The 10,313-nt window shown below is 52.9% G+C and overlaps 1 protein-coding gene across 1 annotated transcript; it reads right to left on the bottom strand.

The window, feature by feature from the left end:
* Window positions 1-1,465: 1,465 nt before the first annotated feature.
* On the bottom strand, window positions 1,466-9,445 carry LOC120322781 (heat shock factor protein 1-like; the record flags this gene model as incomplete). The annotated part of the gene is made up of 4 exons (XM_039379024.1): window positions 1,466-1,506; window positions 1,694-2,054; window positions 8,025-8,121; window positions 9,384-9,445. Coding segments are annotated over 4 exons (561 nt in total), but the record flags the coding sequence as incomplete, so codon positions are not given.
* Between the last annotated feature and the right edge of the window lie 868 nt (window positions 9,446-10,313).

The following is a 10,313-nucleotide window of genomic DNA, read 5'->3' as shown; positions in this document are numbered from 1 at the left end:
ACGCCGGGAAGGGGGAAACGGGGACAGGAGGGGCTCAGGGGCGGGTGGAGGGATGGAATTCTTTGCTCCCAGGGCTGCGTGGAGGTGTCTGGGAGCTCAGGGATGAGGGGATTGGGGTGTTCACCCTGGAGAAGGGGAAGGATCCAGGGAGACCTTGGAGCCCTTTCCAGGGCCTGAAGGGGCTCCAGGAGAGCTGGAGAGGGACTGGGGCCAAGGGCTGGAGGGACAGCACCCAGGGAATGGCTTCCCAGGGTTAGGTGGGATAGTGGGAAGGGATTCCTGGCTGGGAGGGGCTGGGATGGAATTCCCAGAGGAGCTGTGGCTGCCCCATCCCTGGGAGTGTCCAAGGGCAGGCTGGAGCACCCTGGGATATGGGAAGGTGTCCCTGCCCATGGCAGGGGGTTGGAATGGATGATTCTTAAAATTCCTTCCCGCTCGAATCGTTCCACTGGAACCAGGCTGGGAAAACTGGGAATATCCAGCCTGGAGAAGGGAAGGATCCAGGGAGACCTTGGAGCCCCTTCCAGGGCCTGAAGGGGCTCCAGGAGAGCTGGAGAGGGACTGGGGCCAAGGGCTGGAGGGACAGCACCCAGGGAATGGCTTCCCAGGGTTAGGGGGGATAGTGGGAAGGGATTCCTGGCTGGGAGGGTGGGGAGGGGCTGGGATGGAATTCCCAGAGGAGCTGTGGCTGCCCCTGGATCCCTGGGAGTGTCCAAGGCCAGGTTGGATCCCCCTGGGATGGTGGGAAGGTGTCCCTGCCAACAGCAGGGGATGGGAATGGATGATCCTGAAGGTCTCTTCCATCCTGGAATTCCCTGATTCCAAGGTGAACCAGTCCCTAACTATTCCCTCCCCGATCCTGACCCTGCTCTGCTCCCCTGGCACATCCAGGGACTCCCTGTCCCTCCGTATTCCCGGTATCCAGAGGCTCCTGGAGCTGCTCCCCCAGGACCTGCCGAGCAGGATCTGGGCGGGGGGGTGATGGGATTTTTCATGGAGCAGGGAAAACAGAGGAGCTGTTGCCGTGGAAAAGCTCGGGAGGAGCAGCCCAGGGACCCTTTTTTAAGCCCCGGGGGACAAAATCCCCACAAAACCAGGGGGTTGGGATTTAATTATTCCCAAAAGATGGCGGGAACGACTCCGTTCCCGGCACAGGGAATTCAGGGCAGTCCGTGGGATCTGTGGGGGATGTGCCAAGGCCGGGAACGACCCAATAAAGGGGGAAAAGGGAGCTGGGAGAGCAGGAGGAGCCGAGGGAAGGGGGGTCAGGAAGTTCAGGGAATGGGACTGAGCAGCCACATCCCGGGATGCAGGGAAAGGCCGCTGAATTCCCTGTGGAATGGGAGAACCTCTGCCAGGGAACGGGAACCCGAGGGGCCCCAAAAAACTGCGGATTTTTTTAGGGATCCTCTCCCTGCGTGGTCTGGGATAAACCTGGGATAAAGCTGGGATAAAGCTGCTGCTCTCAGTTTTTCGGGAATGCAGCTGCTTCCTGCACCCCCTCGCCTGCGCAGCAGGTTGGGAAGGGCGGGCCCAGCTCCCCCCGCTCCCAGGAATTTGTAATTCCATAGGATGGAGCAGCCGGGTTTCCTTGCGGGAAGCAAACTGTGCCCCCCCAAACCCCCGGAGGTTCCCACTGGAAGGAGGAGGGAATGTCGCTTGGAATAAGGAATCAGAGCCGAGCAAACCCAACCCAGAGGGCAGCTCCCGAACCAAAACGCTCCGGAGGGACAATCCCGAGGCTCCGGAAAAACCCCGGCTGAGGGAACGGGGCCCGAGCTCGCGGCTCTGCGTCCGACCCCAGGCGTTTTCCAGGGAATTCCCAGCGGGATAACAACGTCCTGACGGGGTTTGGCCGCTCGGGAACACGAGCTTTCCAGGGTTTTGTTTTTTTTTTTTTTGGGAGCGGGATCCCACCTTCCGTCCAGGCTCCCGCTGGGAGAGGCCGAGGGGCTGGACTGGGCCAGTTCCGTCACGTCGGAGATGATGGGGCCGGAATTGGCCGAGGAATCCGGGGAATACAGGTTGGAGCCGCTGTAGGCGGGGGAGGAGGCCTGGAATGACAAGCACAGGGGCCGTGGGGAAGCGGCACCGGGCACGGAGAGCCCGGAATTCCGTCGGGAACGGGGGGGGGGGCGAGGGGAGCCCCCGGAATTCCCGGGGGAAGGAGAGGTGCGGCCCGAAATCCCGACAGGGGAGGAAGGAGGAATCCCAAAATTCCACGGAGGGGGAGGCAGGGCGGGATGCCGAGATTCCAGAGGGGGAAGGAAGGTGGAGAGGGATCCCAAAAATCCCAGAGTGGGATCCCAAAATCCCAAGAAGGTGGGAGGGTGTGGCCCGAAATCCCGGTGGAGGAGGCGCAGACATCCCGAAATCCCAAAGGGGGAGGAAGGGGGTGGGATCCCAAAATCCCAAGGGGGAAGGAGGAATCCCAAAATCCCAAGGAGGATGGGGAGGGTAGGACCCCAAAATCCCGACGAGGGAGGAAGAGGCATCCCAAAATTCCACGGAGGGGGAGGCAGGGCGGGATGCCGAGATTCCAGAGGGGGAAGGAAGGTGGAGAGGGATCCCAAAAATCCCAGAGTGGGATCCCAAAATCCCAAGAAGGTGGGAGGGTGTGGCCTGAAATCCCAGGGGAGGAGGCACGGACATCCCGAAATCCCAAAGGGGGAGGAAGGGGTGGGATCCCAAAATCCCAAGGGGGAAGGAGGAAGGTGGGATCCCAAAATTCCAGGGAGGAAGGAGGTGGGATCCCAAAATTCCAGGGAGGAAGGTGGTGGGATCCCAAAATTCCAGGGAGGAAGGAGGTGGGATCCCAAAATCCCAAGGAGGGAAGGGGTTGAAATCCCAAAATCCCCAGGAGGGAGTTGGAATCCCCAAATCCCAAGGAGGGAAGGGGTTGGAATCCCAAAATCCCAGGGAGGGAAGGGGTTGAAATCCCAAAATCCCAAGGAGGGAAGGGGTTGGAATCCCAAAATCCCAGGGAGGGAAGGGGTTGAAATCCCCAAATCCCAGGGAGGGAGGGAGGTGGAATCCCAAAATCCCAGGGAGGGAAGGGGTTGAAATTCCAAAATCCCAGGGAGGGAAGGGGTTGAAATTCCAAAATCCCAGGGAGGGAAGGGGTTGAAATTCCAAAATCCCAGGGAGGGAAGGGGTTGAAATTCCAAAATCCCAGGGAGGGAAGGGGTTGAAATTCCAAAATCCCAGGGAGGGAAGGGGTTGAAATTCCAAAATCCCAGGGAGGGAAGGGGTTGAAATTCCAAAATCCCAGGGAGGGAGTTGGAATCCCGAAATCCCAAAATCCCAGGGAGGGAGTTGAAATCCCAAAATCCCAGGGAGGGACTGAGTTGAAATCCCAAAATCCCAGGGAGGGAAGGGGTTGAAATCCCCAAATCCCAAGGAGGGAAGGGGTTGAAATCCCCAAATCCCAGGGAGGGAAGGGGTTGAAATCCCAAAATCCCAGGGAGGGAGGGAGTTGAAATCCCAAAATCCCAGGGAGGGAAGGGGTTGAAATCCCAAAATCCCAGGGAGGGAAGGGGTTGAAATCCCAAAATCCCAGGGAGGGAAGGGGTTGGAATCCCAAAATCCCAGGGAGGGAAGGGGTTGAAATCCCCTAAAACACCTTCCAGTTGTTTCTTTCTTCAGTTATTTATTTCCTTTCTGATTTTCTTTAATTTTCGTTATTTGTATAACAAAGACATTTTTATTTATTAATTTTTTAAAATTTATTATTTTATTTTTATTATTTCTATAATGAAGTATTTTCGTTTATTTATAATTTTATTGTTTTATTTTTTACGTTATTCAATTATTATTTTATTTACTTCACTTATTGACTTTATTTTCATTATTTGAATATCGAATTTTTCAATTTACTGATTTATTTTCGTAATTTGATTTCTATTTTCATCATTTTTATAACAGATAAGTTTTATTTATGCAGTATTTTATTATTTTATTCATTTTTTATTCATTTTTAGTTATTTATTATTTTATTTAGTTTGTTTTATTTATTTTTATTTATTTTGTTAATTTTTAGTTTTATTTAGTTATTTATTATTTTATTTAGTTTGTTTTATTTATTTTTATTTATTTATTTTGTTAATTTTTAGTTTTATTTAGTTATTTATTATTTTATTTAATTTTTATTTTTATTTAGTTATTTATTTTTATTTTTATTTAGTTATTTATTATTTTATTTAATTTTTATTTATTTATTTTGTTAATTTTTAGTTTTATTTAGTTATTTATTATTTTATTTAATTTTTATTTTTATTTATTTTGTTAATTTTTATCTTTATTTAGTTATTTATTTTTTATTTAATTATTTTTATTTTTATTTAGTTATTTATTATTTTATTTAATTTTTATTTATTTAGTTATTTTTATTTTTATTTAGTTATTTATTATTTTATTTAATTTTTATTTTTATTTAGTTATTTTGTTAATTTTTATTTTTATTTAGTTATTTATTTTGTTAATTTTTATTTTGTTAATTTTTATTTTTATTTCGTTATTTATTATTTTATTTAATTTTTATTTTTATTTAGTTATTTCATTAATTTTTACTTTTATTTAGTTATTTATTATTTAATTTCATTTTTATATTTATTTAGTTATTTATTATTTTATTTAATTTTTATTTTTATTTAGTTATTTCATTATTTTTTATTTTTATTTTGTTATTTTTTATTTAATTTCATTTTTATATTTATTTAGTTATTTATTATTTTATTTAATTTTTATTTTTAGTTATTTATTTCGTTAATTTTTCATTTCTATTTAGTTATTTACTATTTTATTTAGTTCTTTACTATTTTATTCAGTTATTTATTTCCCACTAAACCCCTCTTTTGCTCCAAACCAGAAATCCCCACGTGAGGAACGCCGGGATGGAATTCCAGAGCCCGGGAATACAGGGAATTCCAGGAAATGCTGCTCTTGGATACCAACCAAGGAGCAAATCAATTGGGAATGACCTGGATCCCCTCTGGGGCACTCCAGGACACAAAGGACATTCCAGGAGCGCTGGAATTCCAATGGGAATGTGGGAACAGCCCAATCCTTCCTTCCCTGCAGGTGAATTCCTGTCCCCCCCCCCGACATTCCCTGGGCTCCAAATCCCGGGATTGGCTCATCCAGCCCCACCTTTTCCAGCCCCTCGGCTCCCCTGGCAGGGAAGAATCCTCAGGAAGGAGGGAAAATGGTTCCCTGTGGCCGCAGGGAAGGGGGGAAACAGGGATATGGAGCCGGAATCCGGAGCGCTCCGTGTGTCCCGGGCTCATCCCACGGCGTGGGAAGCAGGGAAAGGGGGAATTCTGCCCCTCTGCCCCCTCGGGTGAGACCCCCCTGCAGCTCTGGGGCTTCCCAACATTCCTGAAGGACGGGGAGCTGCTGGAGGGAATCCAGAGGGGACACGGAGCTGCTCCCGGGGCTGGAGCCCCTCTGCTCTGGAGCCAGGCTGGGAGAGCTGGGAATGTTCACCTGGAGAAGGGAAGGATCCAGGGAGACCTTGGAGCCCCTTCCAGGGCCTGAAGGGGCTCCAGGAGGGCTGGAGAGGGACTGGGGCCAAGGGCTGGAGGGACAGCACCCAGGGAATGGCTTCCCAGGGTTAGGTGGGAGAGTGGGAAGGGATTCCTGGCTGGGAGGGCGGGGAGGGTCTGGGATGGAATTCCCAGAGAAGCCGTGGCTGCCCCATCCCTGGGAGTGTCCAAGGGCAGGTTGGATCACCCTGGGAGAGTGGAAAAGTGTCCCTGCCCATGGCAGGGGGTGGGAATGGATGATCCTGAAGGTCCTTTCCCACCCAAACCATTCCATGTTTTGTGCCAGCCGGGCCCTGCAGACACCCCAAAGTCCTGGAACGCTGGATTATTATTCCCTGTTCCAAATCCCAGCGTTTGGGGCACTCCCTGTTTCTCCCAGTCCGGGGCTGCACTTGGAGCACCAAGGACAGGCTGGATGGGCCGGGGGGGCCCAGAGGATCCATCCCCACACTGAGGGGGTTTTTTTGGGAAAACACAGCCGGCACCGACTGAGCTGAGCTGGTTTTTTGGGAATACATAACTGATTCGATCCCTGGCAAAGCAGAGACTCCGGAATTGCCAGGATCCCCTTCCCTCTCACTGGCAGCTCACTCCAAAACACCCCCAACTCTCCTTTCCCAGTCCAATCTGGAGCTGAAAATCCCAATCCCGGGCTCCTGGAAGGGCTCCCGTGGCTCCGGGGGAAGATTTGCCGCCCTTGGAAAGGGAGATCAGAGGATGGAGGGAACTGGAACGGGATCAGAGAGCGGCTCCGGGGTGGGCTGAGGCCGGGGGGGGGCTGGAATGGGCTCGGCTATTCCGGGATTCTGCTCAAAAATTCACCAGGATCACCTCGGGGCTCCAGGGAGTCGGGAGGGGAGAGCCAGAGGCCCAAACCCTGGGAATGGAACGGGATGTTCCCAGGCAGGATCAGACCCGGGAACTGGGACAGCTCTGGTGCTGCAACAGAGCTCAGCTGGAAAGCTCAGGATGTTCCCAGCTGGAATGTTCTGCTCCTGGAATACAGCAGTGCCAGAGGATCCGGGTAACGGAGGCTGGAGCCAGGCTGGGAGAGCTGGGAATGGCCAGTCTGGAGAAGGGAAACTCCAGGGAGACCTTGGAGCCCCTTCCAGGGCCTGAAGGGGCTCCAGGAGAGCTGGAGAGGGACTGGGGCCAAGGGCTGGAGGGACAGCACCCAGGGAATGGCTTCCCAGGGTTAGGTGGGATAGTGGGAAGGGATTCCTGGCTGGGAGGGTGAGGGGGTGAGGGGCTGGGATGGAATTCCCAGAGAAGCCATGGCTGCCCCTGGATCCCTGGGAGTGTCCCAGGCCAGGTTGGATGGGCTTGGAACAACCTGATCCAGCTGCACAAGTCCCTGCCCATGGCACAAGGGTGGAATTGGATGGGAATTACGGCCCCTTCCCACCCAAACCAGCCTGGAATTCTGTGATTCCCTGCGTCTTGCAGGACACCCCCTCATCCCCAGAGCTGCTCCCTGCTCTCATCCCAAGGCTTTTCCAACCCACAGCCTCTGGGATTATCCCGTGCACAGGCACCACTTGGCTCTGCTCCACAATTCCCACCTTGCTCCCGGCTCCGTGGACACAAATCCGCTGCCAGGAGCGGGATCTTTGCCCCAACCCCCCTTCCCTGTCCAGCCTCCCCTGGGAATTCCGAGCCAGGGGCTCTGGCTGGGCTGGGATGCAGTTGCCACCCTGAAGGGCTTTGCCAATCCCAAAGGAGAAGGGGAGGGAAAGGTTTACAATGGGAAAACCACTGGAAAAGAGCCCAAAACAGGGCCTTGTTCTCCTTTCCACAAATCCAGGGCCTTGTTCCCCTCTCCATAAATTCAGGGCCTTGTTCCCCTTCCCACAAATCCAGGGCCTTGTTCCCCTTCCCACAAATCCAAGGCCTTGTTCCCTCTCCACAAATCCAGGGCCTTGTTCCCCTCTCCACAAATCCAGGGCCTTGTTCCCTTCCCACTAATCCAGGGCCTTGTTCCCCTTCCCACAAATCCAGGGCCTTGTTCCCCTTCCCACAAATCCAGGGCCTTGTTCCCCTTCCCACAAATCCAGGGCCTTGTTCCCTTCCCACAAATCCAGGGCCTTGTTCCCTCTCCACAGATCCAGGGCCTTGTTCCCTCTCCACAAATCCAGGGCCTTGTTCCCTCTCCACAAATCCAGGGCCTTGTTCCCTCTCCACAAATCCAGGGCCTTGTTCCCTTCCCATAAATCCAGGGTCTTGTTCCCTCTCCACAAATCCAGGGCCTTGTCCCCTTCCCACAAATCCAGGGCCTTATTCCCTTCCCACAGATCCAGGGTCTTGTTCCCTCTCCACAAATCCAGGGTCTTGTTCCCTCTCCACAAATCCAGGGCCTTGTTCCCTTCCCATAAATCCAGGGTCTTGTTCCCTCTCCACAAATCCAGGTCCTTGTCCCCTTCCCACAAATCCAGGGCCTTGTTCCCACAGCTCCAGGTCCCCTCCCGCTCCAGCAGCACTCACTGCGTAGGGGGATGATCCATGGACGTGCTCCAGGGAATACTGGCGGCTGTACTTGGGCATGGAATGTGCTGAACTGCTGTCGTTCAACATCAGGGGGCTGCGGGAATTCCCAAGAAACACCGGAGTCACACACTGGATCCCAGGGATCGGGAACATCCCATCCCACAGAGCCCCCCCCCGGGACAAGGGACAGCTGTGCCGGGTCTGGGTGAATCCAGAGGGGCAGGAGGACACCGGGATGGGCCACAGGGAGCCAGGACAGGGATCCTGGAGAAGGGAAAACCCAGGGAGAGACCTGGATCCACACCCACAGGCACTGGGAACCCAGCCCAGGAGAGACTCGGAGCTGCTGGAGTGAATCCAGAGGGGACACGGAGCTGCTCCCAGGGCTGGAGCCCCTCTGCTCTGGAGCCAGGCTGGGAGAGCTGGGAATGTTCCCCTGGAGAAGGGAAGGATCCAGGGAGACCTTGGAGCCCCTTCCAGGGCCTAAAAGGGGCTCCAGGAGAGCTGGAGAGGGACTGGGGCCAAGGGCTGGAGGGACAGCACCCAGGGAATGGCTTCCCAGGGTTAGGTGGGATAGTGGGAAGGGATTCCTGGCTGGGAGGGTGGGGAGGGGCTGGGATGGAATTCCCAGAGGAGCTGTGGCTGCCCCATCCCTGGGAGTGTCCCAGGGCAGGTTGGATCACCCTGGGAGAGTGGAAAAGTGTCCCTGCCCATGGCAGGGGTGGCACTGGCTGGGAATTAAGGTCCCTTCCCAGCCAACCCACGCTGTGACTCCCTGATTCCAGGATTCCCTGATGTTGGGGAACACAGGGAGCCCCCGGGGCTGCTCTCTGCTCTTTGCCAAGCGGGAATGTGGATCCTGGGAATGTGAATCCCGAGGCCTTGGAGGGCTTTTCCCAGCCCCTGGTCTCCCCCTCGTGTTGTGCCAGAGCTGTGCCTGTCCCTTCCCTGTCCTGCATTCCCACTGCTCCAGGCACGGGGGGCCCGGCCCATCCATCTTTTCCAGGGGCTGAGGGCTCTGGAGGAGCCGTTTGTCCTCCCCAGATCCATCATTTCCACCTCCCCCCTGCTCATTAACGCTAATTAAGCTGCTGCCAGATGGTGCCCAGAGCCAGCCCTGCCATTCCACAGGAACCCCGGGATGAGCCGGGAGCGGGAACACGGACGGGATCCGGATCCCCTCGTGCGGGAACCGCCGGGAAAAACCAGGGGGAGGGGGAGGAATCCACCTCCCAAATCCCAGGATTCCCAGTCCTGCCCCCTGCGAGGCTCCCAGGGATCCGGGAGATCCCAACTCTGCCGGTCCTGCCTTTGTCCCCCTGGAATTTTTCCGTGGATGCAGGAATGCAGACTCACATCTTCCTCTTGACCCCGAGAATTCGGTTGGATTGCACCAAGGAAATCAGGAACTGGATGAGCTGTGGGGGGGAAAAGAGGGAAAAGCTGTTAGGGGAGGGCTGGGAAAAGGGGGAGAAGGAGCTCAGGGAGGAGGGAAACAGGGAAAAACTGGAGAGAAAGAGCTCTGGGAGGAGAAAAACAGGGAAAACTGGAGAGAAAGAGCTCTGGGAGGAGGAAAATGGGGAAAAACTGGAGAGAAAGAGCTCTGGGAGGAGGAAAAGAGGGAAAACCAGGAGAGAAAGAGCTCTGGGAGGAGAAAAACAGGGAAAACCAGGAGAGAAAGAGCTCTGGGAGGAAGAAAACAGGGAAAAACTGGAGAGGAAAATGGGGAGAAAAACTGAGAAGAGGAAAATGGGAAAACTAGAGAAAAAGGGCTCTGGGAAGAGAAAACCAGGGAAAAACTGGAGAGAAAGAGCTCTGGGAGGAAGAAAACAGGGAAAACCAGGAGAGAAAGAGGTCTGGGAGGAGGAAAACAGGGAAAAACTGGAGAGAAAGAGCTCTGGGAGGAGGAAAACAGGGAAAACCAGGAGAGAAAGAGGTCTGGGAGGAGGAAAACAGGGAAAAACTGGAGAGGAAAATGGGGAAAAAAAACTGAGAAGAGGAAAATGGGAAAACTAGAGAAAAAGAGCTCTGGGAAGAGAAAACCAGGGGAAAACTGGAGAGAAAGAGCTCAGGGAGGAGGAAAACAGGGAAAACCAGGAGAGAAAGAGCTCTGGGAGGAGGAAAATGGGGAAAACTGGGGAGAAAGAGCTCTGGGAAGGAGGAAAACGGGGAAAACCAGGAGAGAAAGAGCTCAGGGAGGAGGAAAACAGGGAAAAACTGGAGAGAAAGAGCTCTGGGAGGAGGAATAAAGGGAAAAACTGGAGAGAAAGAGCTCTGGGAGGAGGA

The sequence above is a fragment of the Pipra filicauda genome, unplaced genomic scaffold (genome assembly GCF_003945595.2).
Source record: "Pipra filicauda isolate LSUMZ 115617 unplaced genomic scaffold, ASM394559v2 scaffold1538_size34454_pilon, whole genome shotgun sequence".
In the NCBI taxonomy this organism is placed as follows: Eukaryota; Metazoa; Chordata; class Aves; order Passeriformes; family Pipridae; genus Pipra; species Pipra filicauda.
This window is presented reverse-complemented; position numbering and strand designations above follow the sequence as displayed.